Consider the following 23,222-nt stretch of genomic DNA (forward strand, 5'->3'; position numbering starts at 1 on the left):
TTCACAGCCTTCAATTGCACAGCAACGACAATTTTATGGGGATAGAGAATTTACGAACTTTTTTCCAGTTCTTCGTACACTGCTGGGTAGGAAGTGAGAACATGAAAATAAATGTTTAAAGAAAGAAGGGAGGGAGGGGGAAGGGAGGTCGATGGGATGGGCAGGAAAGGAGAATGAAGAAAGGGAAGATAAAGAGGGAGAAAGGAAATCTTTGAGATTGCCTGACTCAAAACGATAGTCAAGAGGGGCAAGACTGTAGAAATTAAGCGCCCTCTGCAGGCCAGGGAGGGATGATAGTTTAAGAATTACCCCAGCGGACGGTAGGGGGAGCGCGTGTACTTTTCGCCAAGTCCAAGAATGAAGACTACAACTCCCAGAATCCTCTAAGAATTCTCCCGTGCTCGAGGGCTGGGTCAACTTGTCCCGCCTCGCCGCCCAGAAGCTAATCAGGATGCAGAGAACCAATCGGGACGTGGCCCGACTCCCGCGAGAGCAAGAAGCACAAGTGGCGCGTAGCGACCCCAGGTGCTTTGCTCTCTGCTTTGGTTTCCCGGTGTTTACCCTCGTTTGCGGGGTTCGGCTTACTCTTCCCGGAAGAGGAAGGCAGGCACGGTGGGGCTGTGCAGTTCTCCACCCGGATCCCTTGGAACTTTAATGCAGTGTGGCCTCAGCAGCTGATAACCGGTGCAACGAGGCTTGCCCGGCCCCTGTCCTAGCTTGCTCTACAGAATGAAGACGTCGGAAGAGCGACTCTTAGCCCCGGACAGCCTCCCTCCTCACCAGGCCCCAGCTCCAGTGCCCCAAGGTTCCCCTGTGAATGAAAATACAGACTCTGAACCGGTGCCACCGCCATGCGGTGGAGATGACCAATCTCAGGTAGCTACAGATTCTGTGGCTGGCTCGGGTGTGTTCCAGGATCCGCAACAAGGGGACGCAGTTCCTCTCTCCGCTCCCCTGGAAGTAGAGTTTAATATTCCCGGTGAGTTCAGTCCTCGAACCGAGGAGAAAGGACTTTCTGAAAACGCGAGCCTTCCTGTAGAAGGAACGAATCAGCCTGAGTTGGAGTCAGGAGAAGCGGTGGAAGGCGTGTCTGAGGAACCCGGTCCAGTGGATGAGGGAGACACGTAAGTGATTCTGGAATCCGAGGAGCCTGGACGTGTGAAATCGACTGCCACCCGTCCTCAGCTCCGTCCCAGGCCCATTTTGCTCTGACGACCCGTTTGTTGTTTCTCCATCTCCTTTCCAGCTTTTGGAGCTACAGCTTCTCTCAGGTACCCCGATACCTCAGTGGTTCCTGGTCCGACTTCAGCAACCACTCCGAGAACTTCTTGAAAGGTTGTAAGTGGTAAGTACAACGGCCAGGGAGACGGCCACCTTCAGGATTTTCATCTTAAAACCCACCCGTATTTGGCTCGTCGTGGTTGGACAGCCCTGTAATCTCAACATCTTGGAAATAGGGAGGATTGGGGTTGGAGGCCTGCCTTGCCCATAGAGTGAGACACCCTGTCTTAAAGTAAAAACAGAATGTAATCTGGGGGGGGGGAGTGGCATGCGCCACTAGGCAGAGGCAGAAAGATCTCTGAGTTCAGAGGCCAGCTTGGTCAACAGAGCGAGTTCCAGGACAGCCAAGGCTACACAGAAAAACCCAGTCTCAGGAAGGAAAAAAACAAAACAAAACAAAACAAAAAAACCCAAAAAACCAAACTCAGAAAAACAAAAACCATACTTATCTGGAGGTGGTTAAAGAATAATAGAATGGTGGTGAGTACTGAGATTAAAGATTTTTTTTCTTTGCCCTGTCTATCTTTCCTTTCATTTCTAATACTGTGGATTTAACCTTAAGGTGTCCACCATGTTAGCCTGAACCTCACCACTAAGGTACATCCTAGCCTAGCCTTTTTGCCTTTTTTTTGGGGGGGGGCATTGCTTTATTTTGAGATAAGGTCTTGCCAAGTTGCCCAGGCTAGCCTGGAACTTGATTGAGGCCCTCTGCCTCAGCCTCTCAAGTAGCTGGGGTCCCTGCATGAGCTTAAGTTTTACCCAGGACTGGTTGGTGTCTTCTCAAGAGCATATGTACTAGACCTACAGCTGGAAACCATAGGTCTGTTCAGTTTTTAATTTTCCTATATTTTTAGGGCTCCCGATGGTTCCTGTATCTTGACCAATAGTGCTGATAACACCCTGCGGATTTACAACCTGCCCCCAGAGCTATACAGTGAGGAAGAGCAGCTGGACTATGCAGAAATGGTAAGGGTGGTTGCTGACTCTGTCCCTATGCCAGCCCTACACGTTAGAGCCCTGCCTGCAAATGAGGACAGCGTGTCAGTGCGTTACCTGTTCACAGACAGCACGTTCCTTCACCATGGATGATCTTCTGCCTGGAATTCTAAAGTCATTTAGAGAGAAGTCAGTCCCTTCCTTAGTCAGGAGTCTATTTTCTGTAGTCAAGCAATGGATGTCTGTGACACGTGTGTCTAAGTGTTTATCAGATGACTTCCCACATGCATGGGGAGGTGGCTCAGTTCATAGGTGTTTGCCCAGCCTCATGCACAAAGCCTGTGTTCAAGCCTCCATACTGCAGAGCTGGGTGTGCTGGCTCACTCTTGTAATCTCAGTACTCTGGAGGTGAGGCAGGAGGATGAATTCAAGGTCATCCTTAACTGCGTTGTGGGTTCTAGGCCACTGTTTGGGCCTGGCTCTTAGGGACCTGAACAATATATTTTTTTGTGTAGTGTATAAATGCATATCGGTATACCGGATCACATTAAAACAAGTGCTCTTAAAGGCTCATGCAGAAACTTACTTCAGCGTGGGAGCCACAGTGCATCCTAGGCAGCAGGCAGCATTGCGAGACTTTGTGTCTCTTTCTTTCTCTCCTTTTAAGATTTATTTTTAATTTTTGTTTGTCTGTTTTGGCTTTTTGAGGTAGGGTTTCTCTGTGTAGTTCTGGCTGTCCTGGAACTTGCTATGTAGACCAGCTGGCCTCTGCCTCCTGATTGCTGGGTTTAAAGCTGTGCCCTATGATAATGAATGTAAGGGTCTTGTAAACTATAAGGTGTCTCTGGTCCTTGTGGGAGGTTGGGGAGCCCCTGCCTGTTAAGGGTCATTTAGACTACTAGGTATTTCCGGTTCTGGTGGTAGGAACTTCAGATGGCCTGATCCATCAGATAACACAGTTGGCAGATCACTAGGCTACTCATCACCTCCAGTTCCTGCGTTCTGGATGGAAGAACGTCCTATGTGCTTAACATTCCAGATTTCTCTGGCGATGTGGTGGAGCAAGGACCTTTATGCTCTCCCAGCACAGCAAGCTGGAATTACAGGTAGATGTCAGCCATCTGTCACAGGTGTTAAGAAGCGAATGTGGGTCCTCTGCAAGAATGGCAAGCTCTCTTAACCTCTAAGCCATCTTCCTAGCTACCTCTCTTCCTTTTGAGACAGCAGGGGCTACAAAGTGAGACCCTGCTCCAAAAACAAACTTAGCAACAACAGTCCCACCCCCCCCCCAAAAAAAAAGGGGTGGGAGCTTGGGTCCTCTGGAAGAGTAGTAACTGCCGCCCCCCCCCCTTTATTTTGTTTTTGGTTGGCTTTCCCTGTGTAGCTCTGACTGTCCTGGGTGTCTCTCTGTAGACCAGGCTGACCTCGGACTCACAGAGATCCACCTGCCTCTGCCTCCAGAGTACTGGGATTAAAGGTAAGCACCACCACTGCCCAGCCATCTACCTACACTTTGCCACTGAGACTTCTTTCCAGCCCAGAGAGAACAGTGTCTGATACACGGGTGAAGGGTCATGGCTAATGGTGCTGCGAGATGGAGTTAGGTGACTTTAGTGTGTGACCGCTTGTGACCCAGACAAGAACACTCTGAGAGGAGAGATGGAGGCAGAAGTCAGTTACAGTGGGTAAGGGAAAAGGAATTGTGCTGTTGAAAAGGGAGCCAAGAGACCCATCAGTGGTGAGGGGAATGCGGGGCCAAGAAAGGGCGTGTTAGGAGTGGTGTGTGTCAGGGGTGACCCAGCAGAGAGGGAGGAGCAACTGAGCCTGTCACTACAAAGAAAAGATGCAGCTGCACGAGCTGGTCCATGTTCTATGGCCCCAGTATTAGGGAGCCTGCCTAGTCTAGTCACATAGTGCGTTCTGGTGGTACCTTCCGTTAACTAACACCCTGTCCCAGACAACTGAAAGAAGGAAGACGTCTCCCTGGGCCTTGTGGGCTCCTGTAATTCCAACATTTGGGAGGCTGAGGGAGGAGGATTGGGAGTTCAGGATGTCATAGGCTCTATGCCGAGACTCTGTCTTAAAACCAAGGGCTGTGTGTCACAGCTCACTGGAGGTAACACTTGATTAGTGCACACAGGCCCTGGGTTTGACTCCCAGCACTGTCAGGAAAGCTGCATTCTCTTCTCACAGTTTTAGAGATAGAAAGTCTGAGATTGAGGCATGGCATAGCAGGACGGTAGAAAGAGTCTCCTCCATCCCCATCCCCCTCGTCAAGCCAACTGCTAGTCCCTTCCTTGTACTGTATAGCCACAGTCTTATCAGGGTACCCCAAACTCATGACCTCATTCAATCCTTTTTTCTTTTCTTTTTGGAGACGGGATCTTACTATGTAGCCTTGGCTAGCCTGAAACTTTGTAGACCATGTAATATACGTGGATGTTTTGCTTATATGTATGTGTGCCTGGTGCCTGTGCAGGCCAGAAGAGAGCATTGGGACTGGTTACAGATGGTTCTGATTTGCCATGTGGGTATTGGGATTCTAACCTAGGCCCTCAAGTGCTCTTGACCACTCAGTCATCTCTGTAGCCCATATATGTATGTATGTAATAGTTTATTCTAATTTTATGTACATTAGTGTTTTGTCTACATGTATGTCTATGTGAGGGTGTCACATTTTGAAGTTACAGACAGTTCTTAGCCACCATGTGGTGCTGGGAACTGAACCTGGGTCCTCTGGAAGAACCGTCAATGCTCTCAGCCACTGAGCCATCTTTCCAGCCCCACTGTTTTGTATTTTTGACACAGGTTCTTATTATGGAGCCCTGGCTGGAACTCACTCTGTAGACCACATTAGCCTCAACTCACAGAGATCCTCCTGTGTCTGCCTCTAGATTGTCAGTCACCCCCCACCCCCAGATAAAATCATATCCTTAGACTGGCCTTGAACTTCCATAAGTAGCTGAGTAGACCTTGAACTCCTTATTTTCATGTTTATATCCTGATTGTAACTGTGGGTTTTAAAACTTTTCTGGGGCTGGAGAGATAGCTCATTGGTTAAGAGTACTGACTGCTCCTTCAGAGGATTGGGGTTCGATTCCCAGCACCCACTTGGCAGCTCACACACTGTAACTCCAGTTCCAGGGGATCTGGCTCCCTCACACAGACATACATGTAGGTAAACACCAATGCACATTAAAAAAAAGAAAGAAAGGAAGGAAGGAAGAAAAGCCTGTGTGTGTGTGTGTGTGTGTGTGTGTATGTGTGTATGTGTGTATGTGCATATGTGCATATGTGCATGTGTGTGGCACATGTATTTTGGGGCATGCAGAGGTCAGAAAACAACCCTGGACATTGGGTCTTGCTTTTCATTTGAGGCAGGGTCTCTTGCTGACTGCTACATGTAGCCTCCAGGCTTCTGGGCATTGTCTTGTTTCTACTTTGTATCTTGTCCTAGTAGTTCTGAGATTTCAGGCAGGAGCTACTGCATCTGACTGAGTGGGCTGGAGGAGTTTGACCTTTGCCCAGGCCATCTCCCCACCTTATAACTGTTTTTCATGAAACTGAATGACTGTAGAACTTGATAGTTAGAGATAATAAAACCAACTTGGTGACTGGAAGCAAGTGGCAGATGCAAACTGAGGGGATGGCTCCAGCTGCTGAGGAAGTAAATGGCATGAGACAGGCCCACATGTGGCTGAACCCCTTGCTTCTTTTCAGCATCAGTTTGCTCGGTACTTTTGTCTGTCTGTCTGTCTGTCTGTCTGGCACGTGTTAGGTAGGTACTTAACCATAGCACTGCAGCCCTGGTCCTCGTCTTTATGGCATTTGTGGTTGCTTTGTTTTTCAGTTTTAGAGACATTTGAGTTACCCTGATGTTAGCCACTTGGGGGGGAGAGGAGCTTCAGTGAGTGAAAAGGCTCAGGACCATTCATTCCCAAGAACGGTCTGACCGGTATCTGACAGACAGAGCAGAAGGAAAGGGAAAGTCACATCTTTCTCAGTCTTGACTTGGGCTGCACAGAAGCTTGTGGTGACGCACAGGGACTTCTTTTTTGTGGCAGTGTCTTACCACATTGCCCAGGCTGGCCTCCAAGCCATGCGTGTGGTGCGCACCTTTAATCCTAGCATTCCAGAGGCTGAGGCAGGCAGATCTCTGTGAGTTCCAGGATAGCCAGGGCTGTCATACAGAGAAACCCTATCTTGGAGAAAAAGAAAAGAAAAGCCAACCAGACAAAACCCTGCTTCATCTTCTCAGTGACTATGGCTGTAGGTATGTGTCACTGTGCCTAACTGTTTCAGTGCATTTGTGTTGCACATTCTGTAAACAGGCCACATTTTATGTCCTGAGGAGTAGTCAGGCACAAAACAGACCTTAGTCCTTGTCCTTATGAAGCTTATGTTTTGTGGGGAGAAATAGGTACTACAGAGTCAGCAAAGTAAAATATCACCTGACAGATGTCACAGGAAAATAAAGCAGGGAAGAGCGTTTGGAGCCTAAGCTATAGCTCTCAAATGGGTGATTATTAGGTCAGGCATGGTGGTGTGTGCCTTTATTTATTGGTGTATTTCATAATATTCATGGTGTTTGCCTGTGTGTGTGTGTATGTGCCATTTGCATGTCTGGTGCTCACAGATGCTGGAAGAGGACATCAGATCCTCTGGGACTGGAGCTACAGATGGTTGTGAGCCACCACATGGATGGTGAGAATCTAACCCCAGTCTTCTGGAAGGGAGCTGTGTGTGTTCTTAACTGCGGGGTCACTTCTCCAACCCCAGCGCACACCTTTGATCCCAGCACAGGAGGCAGAGGCAAGTGGATCTCTGAGTCCAAGGTCAATCAGGGCTACACAGTGAAACTCTGTTTAAAAACAATAAAAACACAAAGAAACCCTGTCTTGAAAAACAAAACAATAAAAAGAGTGTTTGAGGACGACCTCACTGTTGAAGATGACACTTAAAGCAGAGACGGGGTGGGGGGGTTTGGGGGTGTGAGTGACAGTGGTATCTGCAAGAAGACAGGACCGCGAATTTCTGGATATGGAAGGAAGTTCAAGAATGAGTGAAGGGAGGGCTGGAGAGATGACTCAGCAGTTAAGAGCACTGGCTGTTCTTCTGGAGGACCCTGGTTCAATTCCCCAAACTTAGGTGGCAGCTCATGCTAGTCTATACACTCCAGTTTGAGGGGATCCAAAGCCCTTTTTGGGGGTAGCAGGCACACTTGTGGTGCGAAGACATACGTGCAGCCAATAAAACCCCCCAAAACCCATTACTTTTTTTTCCTGATAAAGTATTTCTCTGTGTAGCCCTGGCTGTCTTGGAACTCTCTCTGTAGACCAGGCTGGCCTTGAACTCACAGAAATATGCCTGCCTCTGCTTCCTGAGTCCTGAGAGTAAAGACTGGCACCACCATGACCAGCTTTTTTTGTTTTGTTTTGTTTTTTTGTTTGTCTGGGTTTTTTGTTTGTTTGTTTTTTGAGACAGATTTCTCTGTGGTTTTGGAGGCTGTCCTGGAACTAGCTCTTGTAGACCAGGCTGGTCTTGAACTCATAGAGATCCACCTGTCTTTGCCTCCCGAGTGCTGGGTGGGTGCCACCAAAGCCCAGCCTATTTTTTTTATTTTTGTTGTGTGTATCCCTGTGTATGTGCATTTGAATGCAGGTGCTCACAGAGGCCAGGAGGAGGTGTTGGGTCTCTGGAGCTGGACTTCAGGGAGTTGTGAGCTGCCTGGCAGCGTGGGTACTGGAACAGAGCTTAGGTCATGTGCAGGAGAGTTGGTCTCTGTATCCTTGGCTGGCTTGGAACTTACGATGTACCAGATCACGCAGCAGTGTCAGTCAGGTGATGATCCTGTTTTGCCTCATGTGTGCTCAGACTGCAATGCATGTGACATCTTGACTGGCTAATGTTTCTGTGAGTCTTCATGGCTTCCAGAAAGAAGGGTGGCCTGGTGCTAAATGGCTACCTAGATGAGAGGTTGCAAATATGTGACTTCTGGGAGAAGGTCAAAAGCTCTGTTTCCCAAACAGACACTGCAAGTGTCTCGAGACCAGGGCTGTGGTATATTATAGAGGTTGTATCTGGCAGGGATGATTAGAAGACACTGGAGTTGTACAGACTGGATTATGGAGAAACAAGGACACTGAAGTGTGGTTATTTTTCTCATTGGTGTGACGAAGGAAGAGTTAATTTTGTTTACAGTCTGAGGGTACAGTCTATAGTTAGAGGGAAATCGTGGCAGCATCCCCTGTCCTCAGGCAGGGAGCACAGAGGTGTGGAAAGCTGGTACCCCACCTACTTTTTTCCTTTTTTCCCAGCCCAGGAGGACCCAAGTCTGTAGAATGGGGCCTCTCGCATTTAGGGTGGGTCCTGCGACACCAGGTAATCCAGTCTAGAAATGCCCTCGCAGACAGGACAGGTTCATCTCATAGGTGATTGTAGATCCTAGATCAGCATTAACTATCACAGTAGAGGCACTTGGTGTGCCAGCCTGGTGACATGAGTTCAACCCCCCCCCCCCCAGAATTCACATAAAGCTGGGAGGAGCAAACCAGCTCCACAGATTTGTCCTCTGACTGCCATGTGCACTTGTGACATGTGTGCCTGTGTACTCACACACAATAATATTTAAAAACATTAACCTTCACCACTCATTGGGAATGTAGCTCCATGGCAGTCATGCGTGAGTCCTTGTGCACACACTCACTGAGACATGGGAAGGAGACAGGATCATGCCCAAAATCTCAGTGCTGGGAATACTGCAACAGAAGAATCTGTGTGAGATCATTGTTGCCTACCAGTAACAAAATTCAGCACTTGAGATTTATTTCTGTTGTTTCTGAAAGCTGTCCCAAGTATTTATGTGCTTTTAACGCTGTAGTACATGGTTTTGCTTCCTGCTTTTTCCTTTTTCAATAATTATATGCTAAATGTTTTTCACAGTGGTCCAGGCTTCCTACTTCCTTTGTCTAATGATTTGTGTTGAGTGTTTTTGATAGGTTTTATTTTAAGAAAAACAAAACAAAACAAAACCTTTTCTTCCCTTTTGGACATTTGTGTTTCTAGGATTTTCGTAGCATGCGTTAATCAGATAGCCATGTATGGGTATGGTGGCTAATGCCTGTATAGTCTTTTTGTTGTTGTTTGTTTTTCGAGACGGGGTTTTTCTGTATTGCTTTGGAGTTTGCCCTGGAACTAGCTCTGTAGACCAGGCTGGCCTCGAACTCACAGAGATCCACCTGCCTCTGCCTCCCAAGTGCTGGGATTAAAGGTGTGAGCCACCAATGCCTGGCTCTGTGTAGTCTAAGCATTCAGGAGGCTGAGGCAGGAAGATTGAGAAGTCAGAGCATCCTGGCCTGCACGGCAGCTGCTAAGTAAGCGGGTCTTCTCCCTCCCCTCCTCTCTCTGTTGTGTTTCAGGAGAGCCCCTTTGTTTGCCTGTCCTCTCCTCTTCTCTGCTTGTCTGTTTTCTGTGGTGTTTTGTTTTGTTTTTGAGACATGGTCTCACTTTGTAGCACTTGCTGGCATGGAACTCAAGAGATGGGCCTGCCTCTGCCTCCCTAGTATTGGGATTAAAGAGAAGATCTGTCATGCAGCTGGGCAGTGGTCTCGCACATCTTTAATCCCAGCACTCAGGAGGCAGAGGCAGGTGGATCTTTGTGAGTTCAAGGTCAGCCTGGTCTACAGAGGGAGTTCCAGGACAGCTAGAGCTACACAGAGAAACCTGGTCTCAGAAAACTAGAGAGAGAGAGAGAGAGAGAGAGAGAGAGAGAGAGAGAGAGAGAGAGAGAGAGATATCTGTGATGCCCAACAGAATCAGGTTCTCACATGTGTGAGAATTACCTGCACTCCAACAGTCTCTGTGTATGTGGACATATCTCTCTGTAGATATTTCAGTATATATCAGTGGTTTATGATATAGAGAATTGCTTTCAAATATTTCTTATGCATTTTTTTCTTGCTTTCACCGATATATGGGTGAACTTGTTTCGTTGAATCTTCACTCCTTAAGTATTCTCTTTAGCTTTCCCCCACCCCAGTTTTGGGGTTTAAACCCTTGGTCTTACACATGATTATTTGGCAGAGCTATGTCTTCATCTCCTCCCCCTTTATTAGGCTGGGTCTTAGTATCCTAAGCTTGCAGCTGTGATCATCCTGCCTCCGTCTCCCAAGCGTGGGATTACAGGGTTGTGCCATTAGTTCTAGCTAAGTGATCTCACTGAAAACGATGGAACCCACATAACTAGGTGTAGCTCTGGGGTAGCATGCTTGCCTAGTATATGAAGACAGAATTGGATGTGGTTGGTCCTCTGCCCATGCCTCAGGTATCTGTACAGCTGCAGGTTCAAAGTATTTGATAAAAACAGGGAGTCTGGGGCAGTGGGGAAGCTGTGGCTAGGATCTAAAATCGATGAATAAATAAAAACCAGGAAGTCTGTACGGAACATGTGTGGAACTTTTCTTCCCATATTATTACATTTCCTAGACCATACAATATAGCAACTGCCTATGTGTCATTTACATTATATTAGTAATTAAAAGTAACCTAGAGATTGAAGCATATGAGAAGGTGTATATAAGGTGTATATAAGCTTTCTGCTTATAATAAAATATGAGACTGGCCATTAAACAGATTTTGCTGTGTTGTGGGGGAGTGTCCTGGAATCAATGCCTCTTGGGTATTGAGAGATGACTGAATTCCCATATACCTGTGGGGACTAGGTCCTCCTTCCTAAGTAGTTTTCCCTCTCTCCTTCTCCATCTTTCACAGAGCTTTCTAGAACTCAGTTCCCCAGCCTGTTTCCTGGCTTGTTGTCCTCTGTGGTTCTTGCTGCCACTCTGGCCCTCTCCAGAGACTTTGCATCTTTCATGCCCCTTTGCAAATGGGGATGGAGCTGTCACATCCCCCAGAGCCAGAGCTAGGCAGCTCTCAGAAAGCCTGCCTAAGCTTTCTAATCACCCCCGTCAGCCCTTTGACTTTAATTCAAGATCTAATAATTTTGGGTGTTGTGTTCCTGCCACAGTGTCGCTGTCCCCATTTGTTCATGAAGACATTACTTAGGGACCGGGGAGGTCACTCGGTGGCCAATAGCACTTGTTGATCTTGCAGAGTATCCATCCAGGTTCAGTTCTCAGCACACACATGGTGGCTCCTAACCACCTGTAATTCCAGCTCTCCTGACTTCTGAGGGCAGTAGGCACATGTGGTACATATACACACATGCAGGCATGGCATTCATACATGTAAGGTGAAAGTAAACAAATGTGCAAATCCTAAATGTCCAGAGGACAGTGATGAGCAGACAGGACTCTCTTGCTCTTAGAAATGACAGTGGGGAGCATAGAGGGGTTGGGAACAGGAAGCAGGGAGGGCAAGAGGGTCTGGAAAGCTTTTCAGGGGAGCAAGCACCTAGGACTGGAGTGATTTAGTCTATCAGGGGGAGTTACAGGGGAGGGGAAGGAAAACTTCCAAACAGACCAGTCTGGGAAGCCCACGGCTGGGAATATGTGGAGTTGCTATCTCATGGGCCTGAGAACCAAAGTGGTGGAAATCGTGATTTGTAAGGAAGTGGGGTAGAGACGAGCCTTGATAGCTGAGTTGCAGGTAGGAGCATTTAACAGAAATCTTCATAAGGGAAAGGGCGACACGGATCCTCTAACGTATTTTAGCAGGAGAACGGTGCTGTGCAGAGTGGATGGGTGGGTTTGAGAGTAGTGCTGGAGGTAGAACACTCAGGATGTTGCAGAAGTACTGGCAAGGAGGCAGTGGCTTGTAATGGACTCAGGAGAGGGACGGAGGTGGGGAGACAGACTCCAGGGGACCCTGGAGGAACATTGTCAAACGTGTGTGGGGCCAGACCAGGAGTAGAAAGGGTGATGGTTGAGGACGGGGTTTATCCTAGTTTGCTTTTCTGCTATGAGTAGACACCAAAGAGCAACACTACCTGCTTTCTGGCTGCTCCCAAGCTCACGGTCAGCTATCTTACATAGTCTAGGCTCATGTGCCCAGGGATGGCACCACCCACAGGAGGCTGGACTCTTCGTCAACCAGCATCAAGAAATGCCCACAGACATACCTACAGGGCAATCTGATCGACGTAACCCCTCGACTGAGGGTACCTCTTCCTTGGTGACTCTGGATGTCTGTCAGGTTGACAGACTAGACTTCCAAACCAGTGTGGGCCCTGGTGCTGGGTCTCTCCCTGATCAATAGTCTGAGGTGCCTGCAGGGATCTAAGTGGAGCTGCCCCCAGGTGGTCAACTGTAGGATTCAGGCAAATGAAGTCATGGTTGGTGATTTTCAATAAATAGCTTACAAAGGGTTGGTATCCATACGGTTTAAATGTTCTACAAATTGTGAAGAACAGAACAACTTAGTAAGAAAAAGGGCAATAATCATGGAACGATGTGCCTAAATACAGACAAAATTAAACACGTGTGTAAATCCAGAGCCTGGGAAACAAAGATAAGAGACCCAGTAGTTCAGGGCCAGCCTTGAGAGCTACATAGTGAATTTGAGGCCAGTTTGGACTAAAGGAAACCCTATAACAAGCAAAAAACAATAACAGGGCAAACTGTCTTATCTTCATTTTACAACTTTACAGTATGGATGGAAATACCAATTTATGCCGTAACAGAACACCATATCACAGCCAGCAAACAGGACAATTTTAGCAGGGCCTGGGTGACACCTGCTTGTGACCCCTCCTCCACCTGGGAGGCTGAGGCCAGAGTATGACCGGCCTGGCCTGGCCTGCGGCTTTGTGAGATGTCAGCTTTTCCCAGAGCGCTCAGCTCTGTTTACTCTCAGCAGCAACATCTGAGTGCCAGTGCTCCTTGTCTTCCTGGCATTCCTGGCATCGCCTGTATCCGTTTTGTTTTTGTTCTGGTGAGGATCAAAGCCAAGGCTTGGAGCTACACTCCAGCACACTGTCAAAACTGTGTTTTTTTTTTTTTTTGTTGTTTTTTTTTTTTTTTATTGCTGTTGTTTCATTAGTGTGTGTGGGTGATGTGTAGGTATGGGCGCAGGTACGCTATGGCCCTCATGGAAATCAGCTGACAGGTTTGTGTTCTCTCCTTTCATCTTTATGTGGGTCCCAGAGATCAAACTGAGGTTGCCGGGTCTGCACAGCACACACCTTTCCCCACTGAGGCATCTCAACACCCCACCCCCACCCCTGTTTTTCTCTGTTTTTTTGTTTGTTTGTTTGTTTGTTTGTTTTGGAGACAGGCTTTTGAGTAGCCCTGTCTGGCTTTGAACTCCTTACCTTTTTACCTCTATCTCTGAAGTGCTGAGATTCCAGGATTCCAGGCATGAGCCATTTATGCCTGGTCAAGCCCAGGGTTTTGTGATAGCTAGGCGCTCACCCTACAACTCAGCCATGGTGCTGGCCCCTTGCATTTTGGCTTTTGAGGCAGTGTCTTCCTATGTAGCTTAGCCTGGCCTGTAACTTTTTTAAAAAATAATTTATTTGCTTTTATTTCATTTGCGTTGGTATTTTGCCTGGAGCATGTCTGTGTGAAGGTGTCAGATCTTGGAGTTAGAGGAAATTATTAGCTGCCATGTGGGTGCTGGAGTTGAACCTGAGTCCTCTGGAAGAACAGTCAGTGAGTGCTCTTAACTTCTAAGTCATCTCTCCAGCCCCTTTTCTTTTCTTTTAACCTTATTATTATTGCTGAACATAGTGGCCCACACCTTTAATCCCACAGGCAGAGGTAGGTGGATCTCTGGGAGTTCTAGGTCAGCCTGGTCTACAGAGCAAGTTCCAGGACAGGCTCTGAAGTTACACGGAAACCGTCTTGAAGGACGTAGGTCAAGGCTGGCCTTGATTCTCAGCAAGTGCCTTTATCCAGTAGGCCACCTTGCCATTTCTGGCCTGGAATTCCTTAAGTATTCCGGGTTGGCCTTCAACTCACAACTCCTCCTGTCTCAGTTCAAGTGCTGGGGTTACAGGCAAGAGACACTACACTCTTTCCTCAACTGAGTAGAAAGGTCATATGTTTGTGGTAGTAAAGCTTGAACCCAGGGCCTCACGCCTGCCAGGCAAGTGTTCTACCACTGATGTATGTCCACAGCCCTTATTTTGCTGTTTACATTTGTCTGGGAATGCAGCCTGGTTGGTAGAGTACATGCATAAATGCCTAGGTTCCTTCCCCAGCCAGCCATACACCGGGTGTGATAGGTAACACACCTGCAACCCTGCCCTCTAGAGGTGGAAGCAGGAAGATCAGAAGTTCAAGGCCAGCCTGGGTTCTGTGATGAAACCCTGGGGGTGGGGGCAGGGCAGAAATCAGGAATGGCCCTGCAAGTAAAGATCTGGGTTAGATTTGTAGGACCCGCCTGTGGGAAGGAGAGAACCTGCTCGCTTCCCGTTGTCTTCTGACTTCCACATGTGTTCAGTTCGATGTGTGAGCACACACATACACAGTATTTTAAGAAGTCTTTGTAGTTTTGGATTTTATTTATTTTTGCATTGCTGGGGATCAAACTCGGCCTTGTAAATGGCAGGCAATCAACTTTGCCACTGAGCTAAATCCCTAAGGCCTGATAATCTCTTTAAAGGGTAAAACCTGTTTGGTTCTTTGTCTGTAGATTAGGATCTTCTGTAAGTGTTTAAAAGAATTATGGTTGGGTGGTGGTTGTGCACACCTTTAATCCCAGCACTTGGGAGGCAGGCAGGTGGATCTCTGAGTTCGAGGCCAGCCTGGGAGAGATGGACCTTGGCCTGAGCCTGACGTTAGAGCTGGAATTAAATACTTGGACAGTGAAGATTCTGTTGTTTATGCCCAGTCTGCTTCCTTCTCCCTGGTTAGTCTCCCACTGTGCCATAACACCCTGGGGGGGGCAAGTTCTGTGACCCCAGCATTCCCACATCTCTGTCTAGGTTCCTGTCCTTCGAATGGTGGAGGGTGACACCATCTATGATTACTGCTGGTATTCTCTGATGTCCTCCAGCCAGCCAGACACCTCCTAGTAAGTGATAAGCGATGTCCTTCCCTGTGCCCTTCATCGTGTGTTCCCCATCATTTCCTTACCCAGCCGCCGCCCCCCCCCCCCCGTACCCTTCTGATGGAAGCTTCGAGGGCTGGGCACTTGGCTTCCTTCCCTTCCTTTGACAGTCGGTGCCAGGCCTCAGCGCCCGTGTTTCTCTCAGTGTGGCCAGCAGCAGCCGGGAGAACCCAATTCACATCTGGGACGCATTCACTGGAGAGCTCCGGGCTTCCTTTCGCGCTTACAACCACCTGGTACTGACTTCCCTGTCCAGCCCTGTGCTCCCTGGGTCCTAGCCCTCCTTTTTGGAAGACAGCCGAAGCTTTGCAGGCCTGTTTCCAGCCTTCTTCTGCCCCTAGGATGAATTGACAGCAGCTCACTCACTCTGCTTCTCCCCGGATGGTTCCCAACTCTTCTGTGGCTTCAACCGGACTGTGCGCGTCTTTTCCACATCCAGGCCTGGCAGAGACTGCGAGGTGCGAGCCACATTTGGTGAGCCTCCGAGGGGGAGGGGATGAAAGAACAGCACTGGCCATGGGGCCTTGTGTGAACTGGGGCCACCTGTGGGTCTCTCATCGTCCTCAGTGCAGCCCTGGGTGGCACTTGCCAGCCACAGAAGAGACCCCGACTCTGGGCATGGAGGAAACTCCCATGGTCAACCAGTTGACCAGAAAGCGGGGTTAACGCCTAACCTGTCAATTGTGTACTTATGGTCTCTCAAAACCTTGGTTGTAGCTAGAAATTTTTTTATTATACTCTTTTCTTGCAGTGCATGGGTTTGAACCCAAGTTCTTGTGTTAGGCAAGCACTGTACCTGTAGGTCTGTAGCTCTCCATCCCTTCCAGGAAAACCCGGGCTATGAGCAGGGAGAGGGAGAGTAGGTTCTTTAGGGGAACTGAATGACCTGGAAAGTATCTGAGAACTTCAGATTGCTTGTGACAAACGGTGGGGGAATAAGTCCCTGCATGTCAGTACTAGGGCAGGGAAGAGAGGGACGAGGCTAATGTCTGTCCTGTGCTAATTGCTCTCGCTTTGTTTCTAGCAAAGAAGCAGGGCCAGAGTGGTATCATCTCCTGTATAGCCTTTAGTCCATCCCAGCCCCTCTACGCCTGTGGCTCCTACGGCCGTACCCTAGGCCTGTATGCCTGGGATGATGGTTCTCCTCTTGCCTTGCTGGGAGGCCACCAAGGGGGAGTCACCCACCTTTGCTTTCACCCCAATGGCAACCTCTTCTTCTCAGGAGCCCGAAAGGTAATGGCCAGAGCCCAGGGCATGTGGGTGGCAGGAGTGGGGATGGCATCTGCAATGGGTTGAAACCAAGTTTTTAGGACTTGGGGATGCTGAGGTGGAGGCAGGCGAGGCAGAGAATGGGGGTGGGTACACTTCAGACCCCTGTACTTGTCTTCAGGATGCCGAACTTCTGTGCTGGGATCTCCGGCAGCCTGGCCACCTCCTGTGGTCTTTGAGTCGGGAAGTGACCACCAATCAGCGTATCTACTTTGACCTGGATCCGTAAGTGGCGGTGGCCCCTTCCAGGTTCAAGGTTCAAGTCTGGCTGCATCCTCGGCCCCAGGATTGGAATGGCTTCAACCTCCCCCCCCAGAGTGATGCCCATCTGCCCACGAATTCCCTTCTTTCCCAGGAGTGGGCAGTTCCTAGTGAGTGGCAACACCAATGGAATGGTGTCTGTGTGGGACATCAGTGGAGCTTTCTGTGACAGCAAGCTGGAGCCTGTGATGACTTTTCTGCCCCAGAAGGACTGCACCAATGGAGTGAGGTCCTCAGTTCACTGAAGGAGCTTGGGGCGGGGGCTGGGGAGGAAGGTGGATCTTCTGCTACCATGCTGACAGCCTGCTCTCTTCTCCAGCCTTCACCCTAGCTTGCCTCTACTGGCCACTACTTCTGGCCAGCGCATGTTTCCAGAGCCCACCAACAGTGGAGACGAAGGCGAGCCAGAGGGGGACCTTCCCCTGCTCTCCCTGTGCCACGCCCATCCTGAATGGAGGCTTCAGCTCTGGTGGTGTGGAGGGGGACCAGACCCCAGTAGCCCTAACGAGAAGGGACAAGGAGGGACAGAGGGCTGTGGGGATGAGTTAATATAAAGATTTTGTATAATACTGCGTCCTTGTGTCTGTTTGGGGTGGCACATGACTGGTGGGAGCATTAGCAGATTCCTTTGTCCAGCTTCTGTGGGGTCTGGCATATTGTTCCCAAAACCAGGGTTTGAGAGGTGGGGCCAGGCAGGAGCCAATGAGGTGCTGAGCACCGTGTGAAGTCAAGCAGGTGGGGGTGGGGCCTCATGCCATTGACTAGATGGTTGCTAGGCAACTTGGTAAACTGAGGAGCAAACCTGTTTGAAATCTCACTCCTGAGATGACTGTGTTAGGGGTCAGGGTGAGCTGGCCTGAACAGGGGTGGCAGGAGCTTGGTGGCAGACGGTTGAGTGTGACTGTGTGAGACTAAGCAGACAGTGACAGACAAGTCAGCGCCGATGGGGGCACACTGCACTGTTTACCATCATCCAGCCGCAGAGGGGAAGGGGAAGGGTGCAAGAACACCGTGCCCCACCGCACCCCAGCAGGCAGAGTCAAGGATACTCAAGGAAGGAGTAATTGGAAAAACAGGTCCTTACATTGGTCTGTGGATGCTTCGCCAGAGCAAGGGCTTGCTACTTCCTTCAGCAGCGGTGCTCTTCGCGCTTGCCCATCTCCCCTCTCTCCCCCTCCTCACACACCTTGTCAAACACCCAGATGGGAGATGCTGTCATCGGGGCCTTGGTGGGGACCTCAGTCAAAGGGAAAGGAGCTGCCTGTGGAGGACTGGGCAGGAAGGAGAGGAATGCCCCCCCTGCCGGGAGGTGCTGAAAACCTTGCTTCTTACACCCAAGAAGGCAGCTCCTCCCTTCCCCCAGGATAATTGGAAACAGCCCTTCCTGTGGAGTGCAGCTTTGGGGGTTATAGGTACCCCCTTTCCCCCCCCCCCCAGCCTCACTTCTCTCCATGAGCTCCTACGAAGGGTCGAAATCTACTCCCTAGTCCCCACCTAATCCACAGAAAGCAGCAAAGGGTCAGAGAAGCAGGGACAAAAGGGACCCCGGGAAAGGGGAGTTCAGCATCCTAGGTTGTATTTTCGCTTTTTCCTAAACTGCCCGTGTGACCTTGGACAAGTCACGGGGTCCTCTCTCAACCGGGGTAGCTCTGCACCCTCCCACTTCGCACAGGTAGACCATCAACTTAGCCACACTCCCGTGCAGTGCCTCCTCGCCTTCAAGGTTATCATTACCCTCTCCCGGCCGCGGTGTTGTTTTGGGATGGAAGAGGAACAGGCTACGGGAGCAAAGGGGGAAGATTTTTCGGGGCGGATAGGGCAAGAGCCTTTCTAGATGCTAGCTAGTGAGGAAGATTCCACCCGCTCGGGCAGTCGGAGGGCAGGAAGGAAGGCAAGCAGAAACTCAGCCAGAGACGGACACTGCGAGAGACAAAGGGGGCGTGAGAGACCGCGCCGGGCAGCGAGGCGGGGTGGCGGACGGGAGGTGCGCGAGGTGAGGGAGGTGTGGGGGGCGTGGGCCGCGGGATGCGACGCCCGCTCCGACTGAGCTCCAGCTCCGGTTTTTCCCTCCACCATGCTCTCCCCCTCCCCGCCTCTCCTTTAACTCCCCCCTCCTGGGCTCGGGACTGGTTTCCTCCCTTAGCCTGCTGCCCTCAATCCCGGCGAGGCTGGGGCTCCGATTCGGTGTCCCCTTCCTCGCTGCCTTGCCCGGCGCCCCATGCTGCCCCCGCCCGGTCCTCGGCTCCCCATGTCCCCCACGTAGCCGGGTGCACAAATCCCGAGGTGCTGGCGCGTGGGCCGGGGGCGCGTAGGGCGCCTGCAGACGGCCCCTGCAAGGGTTCTTGTGGAGCTGAGCGCTCTGGAGCCCGGGAGCAGGCACCGCAGAAAAAAGGGTCCTTGTGGGAGCTGGGGGTGATTAGCCACCCACCGGGGTGACTGGGGCTCCACAGCGTGGTAGCCACCCCTGGCGGGTGAGAGACTTTGGGGGAGTTGGTGCCCCGCCCCCAGGCCTTGGTAGGGTCATGGGGGCCCCCCATTTTGGGCCAGGGGGTGTGCAAATCGGGGCCCTACTGCTGCTAGGTTTTGCGGGGCTGGTGTCTGGACTCAGCCTGGAGCCTGTCTACTGGAACTCGGCGAATAAGAGGTGAGTGGCCTGGGACTGGGGAGACTCCAGTCCCGTGGGTAAGGGATATATATGGAAGCTTTGAGACTTCAGGGTTTGGATTCTGGGCTGGGAGGAGGCTGGCAAAGGGTGCTGTAGCAGGGTGAGGTGACAGGTTACAAGACAGCAATGATCTCAGGAGCCAGACTCTGAGTCTCACAGAGCTGGATGTGGGTGGTGATGCCATGTGTCAGGAGTTTGGAGACCTTAAAGGAGCAAAGATAAAAAGTTCACGGGCAGCGAGAGGGCAGTGGAGTGGCTATTTGGATCTGTAGGAGACCTGTGTCATCTGGGTTGAAGGGAGCCTGGTTAATGTCAGCTCTCAGGAGAGAGGTGCTGACTAGGTACTGCTGAAGCATTGAGGGGAAGGGCAGGGATGCCCAGCTCCCAGGAGGCACTCGGTGCTGGAGATGAGAGCAAAGTGGGTTCAGTTTGGGGTGAGGGACAGCTCACCGTCACAGCTTGTGTTCACAGCCAGAGGACTGAGCCTTTGGCCAAACAACTTGTCAGCTAGAATGCGTATTCCTGTCTTCCTGGTTTGATGGATTCTTTCTAGAGTGAGCCTTGAGCCCCTTTGCACCTCCCTTCTTTCCTCTTGCCATTGGAGTCCCGAGGGTGCCATTGCCCCCTCCTGTTCTCTGGGCTGCAAACTCTCCCATCAGGGACTCTTCCCCGACATGCTTGCTTTGGGTTGAAAAGGGGCCAGGGGTCAGTCACACAGGGCAGACAGAACCTATGGGAGGTCATCTAAGTGATTTGCCTCCATGGCATTTTCTACTACCATCAGCCCAAGAGTTTCCTTTCAGAAATTTCTTACTTCCCTGGGGAGGCTGTGAGAGGTCATGGGAGGGAGTGGACTTCAGAGCTCACCAGGTACTTGGTCTTAATCCTAGCTCTGCTGTTTGCAGCTATATAGCCTTAGCCACATCACTTAACATCTCTGAGTTTTTACCTTCAGTCCTTACAGCTGTTTGAGGATTGGAGGTAAGGTATTTGGAGACATATTATATGCTCATGAAAGGAGAGGTAGGGTTGTGTGTGTGTGTGTGTGTGTGTGTGTGTGTGTGTGTGTGTGTGTGTGTTTTGCTTTCTGGCCTCCCTGCCCTGTCCCAGTCCTGATACCCTGCTTCCTCCATCATCTTGGTATGGATAATCTCAGGCTCTCCTACCTGCCAGCAGCTCGTGGCTGCAGTTTTGAGTAGCAGGTGTAAAGTGAGAGTATAAATTGGGCTACCCTGACAGTGTTGAGAAAAGGCTTTAGGGTGTTCTGAGACTCTTTCGGATGTTGGGTGGGAGCCGGTCACTTGGAGTCTGGAAAGACCCTTGGGCAATATTCTCCTGGGACTCAGTTTCTCCTATGGATGCGTGGACAGGTCTTGCAGTGGCAAGCAAGTTGTGGCTGTTCTGGGCCCATGGATTCCCTGACTTCCTGGCCAAGGGTACATGCTGGGTTCTGTCAGTTGTGGTTACAAAAGTCAACTATTTCAACTCCAAAGCAGGAGAGCACTCTCCTCAGAAAGTTTAAGCCCCAAAGTAGGATGCAGGAAAGAGAATGATCTGGGTGGTCGGCCCTATACATTGGTTCTCATCAGCCCCATTTTGATCAATGCCAAGCTAGCATTTGCTTCATGTCTCATTAACTGGCTAACTTGGGAAACTGGTCCACATCATCCCCCACCCCCACCCCCAACCTCTACCTTGCCCCTTTTGCCCTGAAATTTGATGGTGGCCTGGAGGAGGGGGAGGTTCTACCCCCATGGTTGACTGCCATGGAATAGTGAAATCACCTGGGAGGGGTGGGCTGTGTGGTTCCAGAGAGGCCAGCTCCTTGGTAACTGGCATCCTGTTGCCATGGCAACGGCACTGGTGATGGAGCGGGAGATGGCAGTGTGCATGTGGTGAGGGCGGGCTGAAGAGTGCATTTGGGCACACCAAGGGGCAGGAGACCTCTGAGCCTGGCCTCCTGCTGCTTCTGATGTGAGCTAGCAGAGCCCTTGGTGCCTGCACTTACTGAACACAGGACTCAAACAAAGGCAATGGGTGGGAGCTGAGAATTGCTGCCCTGGAGGGTTGGGAGTGAGAGAGGGAAAGCTTTGGGCACCACACCCCTGACATTTCTTCCTTGTCCACCTTGTCTTCCCTATAGGTTCCAGGCAGAGGGTGGTTACGTGCTTTACCCTCAGATTGGGGACCGGCTAGATCTACTTTGCCCCCGGGCCCGGCCTCCTGGCCCCCACTCCTCTCCCAGTTATGAGTTCTACAAGCTGTACTTGGTAGGGGGTGCTCAGGGCCGGCGATGTGAGGCACCCCCTGCCCCAAACCTTCTGCTCACATGTGACCGGCCAGACCTGGACCTCCGTTTCACTATCAAGTTCCAGGAATACAGCCCTAACCTCTGGGGCCACGAGTTCCGATCCCACCACGATTACTACATAATTGGTACTGCCAGGCAGAGGGCAGGGGCAATAGAGTCTCCCTGGGATGAGGGTGAGGAAGGGAGGGCTGTTGGAATCCCACCTCTGTGCATTCAGTAGTGTTACCCCGGGTATGGGAAAAGAGGAGGGGATGAGACCTGGAGAGCTGACTTCTCCCACTGTTCTTATTTTCAGCAACATCAGATGGGACCCGGGAAGGCCTGGAGAGTTTGCAGGGAGGCGTGTGCCTAACCAGAGGCATGAAGGTGCTTCTGCGAGTGGGGCAAAGTGAGTAGGGCTTGGGGGAGGGGGAGGCGGGGACACCTGCTAGGAGCTGAGGGAGATTTTGGTAGTACAGTGCCTGCAAGTCAGGGACCGTTACCTCAGCCCCCATCTTTTGTGTCTTCCCGATCTTCAGGTCCCCGAGGAGGAGCTGTACCCCGAAAACCTGTGTCTGAAATGCCTCTGGAGAGAGACCGAGGAGCAGCTCACAGCCTGGAGCCCGGGAAGGACAGCCTACCAGGTAGGAGCCAGGAGCCAGTCAATGCCTCCTCTACTCTCAGACCCCAGCTGCCCTGCCAAGTCACCCCCTCCCGCCCTCCCTCTCCCGTTTTGGGGGCGGCGATACAGGAAAGAGAAGAGAGGATGGGAGGGTGGGAGGGAAGTGGAAGCCAAATGAGGAAAAGACTCAATTAGAACTAATTAGCCAAGTCAGGGCTTCAATCAGTGCTGTCAGAGAAGTGGGGGGGGGGGCTGCATGGCAGGGAGCGGTAGGCTGGACACCTGGATTTTGATCTGGGCCTGGGGGGGGAGGGAATGTGGGATACCTAAAGGGCCTGGGCACTGCTGGGGAAGCCGATCACGGGGACCTCTAGGGCTGGGTGTATCCAAATATCCAGATGGTTCCTTCAGCCCCTCCCCCTCTTTCCTCCTTCACCCCTTCCCTGCCAGGTGACCCCAACAGCAATGCAACCTCCCGGGGTGCTGAAGGCCCCCTGCCCCCTCCCAGCATGCCCGCAGTGGCTGGGGCAGCAGGGGGGCTGGCGCTGCTCTTGCTGGGCGTGGCAGGGGCTGGGGGTGCCATGTGTTGGCGGAGACGGCGGGCCAAGCCTTCGGAGAGTCGCCACCCTGGTCCTGGCTCCTTTGGGAGGGGAGGGTCTCTGGGCCTGGGTGGTGGAGGGGGGATGGGACCTCGGGAGGCTGAGCCTGGGGAGCTAGGGATAGCCCTTCGGGGTGGTGGGGCTGCAGACCCCCCCTTCTGCCCTCACTATGAGAAGGTGAGTGGCGACTATGGACACCCCGTATATATTGTGCAGGATGGCCCTCCCCAGAGCCCTCCAAACATCTACTACAAGGTATGAGGGTTCCTCACTCTCGGCTTTCCTCAACCC

General features: G+C 51.1%; 2 protein-coding genes across 3 annotated transcripts; both read left to right on the forward strand.

Moving 5' to 3' along the window:
* Positions 1-420: 420 nt before the first annotated feature.
* On the forward strand, positions 421-17,324 carry Wrap53 (WD repeat containing antisense to TP53). Of its 2 annotated transcripts, none has more exons than XM_051180247.1 (10): positions 421-1,124; positions 1,247-1,345; positions 2,136-2,247; positions 15,101-15,189; positions 15,371-15,461; positions 15,567-15,699; positions 16,250-16,458; positions 16,616-16,719; positions 16,850-16,979; positions 17,075-17,324. In XM_051180247.1, exons 1-10 carry the CDS (start codon positions 730-732, stop codon positions 17,084-17,086), a joined length of 1,374 nt encoding a protein of 457 aa, XP_051036204.1. In that variant the 5' UTR covers positions 421-729; the 3' UTR covers positions 17,087-17,324. The 2 variants fall into 2 exon arrangements, with proteins under 2 accessions (XP_051036204.1, XP_051036203.1); XM_051180246.1 differs by having other exon boundaries at positions 423-1,124; positions 16,850-16,984.
* Positions 17,325-19,255: 1,931 nt separating this feature from the next.
* Efnb3 (ephrin B3) lies at positions 19,256-23,222 on the forward strand. The gene is made up of 5 exons (XM_051180263.1): positions 19,256-19,399; positions 21,564-21,856; positions 22,027-22,119; positions 22,250-22,354; positions 22,783-23,222. The coding sequence occupies exons 1-5, from the start codon at positions 19,278-19,280 to the stop codon at positions 23,190-23,192; spliced, it is 1,023 nt and encodes a 340-aa protein (XP_051036220.1). The 5' UTR covers positions 19,256-19,277; the 3' UTR covers positions 23,193-23,222.

Source organism: Phodopus roborovskii, unplaced genomic scaffold (genome assembly GCF_943737965.1).
Source record: "Phodopus roborovskii unplaced genomic scaffold, PHOROB, whole genome shotgun sequence".
NCBI lineage: Eukaryota > Metazoa > Chordata > Mammalia > Rodentia > Cricetidae > Phodopus > Phodopus roborovskii.

Coding starts and splice junctions, on each gene's coding strand:
- Wrap53 (XM_051180246.1), top strand. CDS start 730: ATGAAGACGTCGGAAGAGCGACTCTTAGCCCCGGACAGCCTCCCTCCT. Junction 1,346..2,135: donor TTCTTGAAAGGTTGTAAGTG/GTAAGTACAACG, acceptor CTATATTTTTAG/GGCTCCCGATGGTTCCTGTA. Junction 16,985..17,074: donor GACTGCACCAATGGAGTGAG/GTCCTCAGTTCA, acceptor TCTCTTCTCCAG/CCTTCACCCTAGCTTGCCTC.
- Efnb3 (XM_051180263.1), top strand. CDS start 19,278: ATGGGGGCCCCCCATTTTGGGCCAGGGGGTGTGCAAATCGGGGCCCTA. Junction 21,857..22,026: donor CCACGATTACTACATAATTG/GTACTGCCAGGC, acceptor TCTTATTTTCAG/CAACATCAGATGGGACCCGG. Junction 22,355..22,782: donor CGGGAAGGACAGCCTACCAG/GTAGGAGCCAGG, acceptor CTTCCCTGCCAG/GTGACCCCAACAGCAATGCA.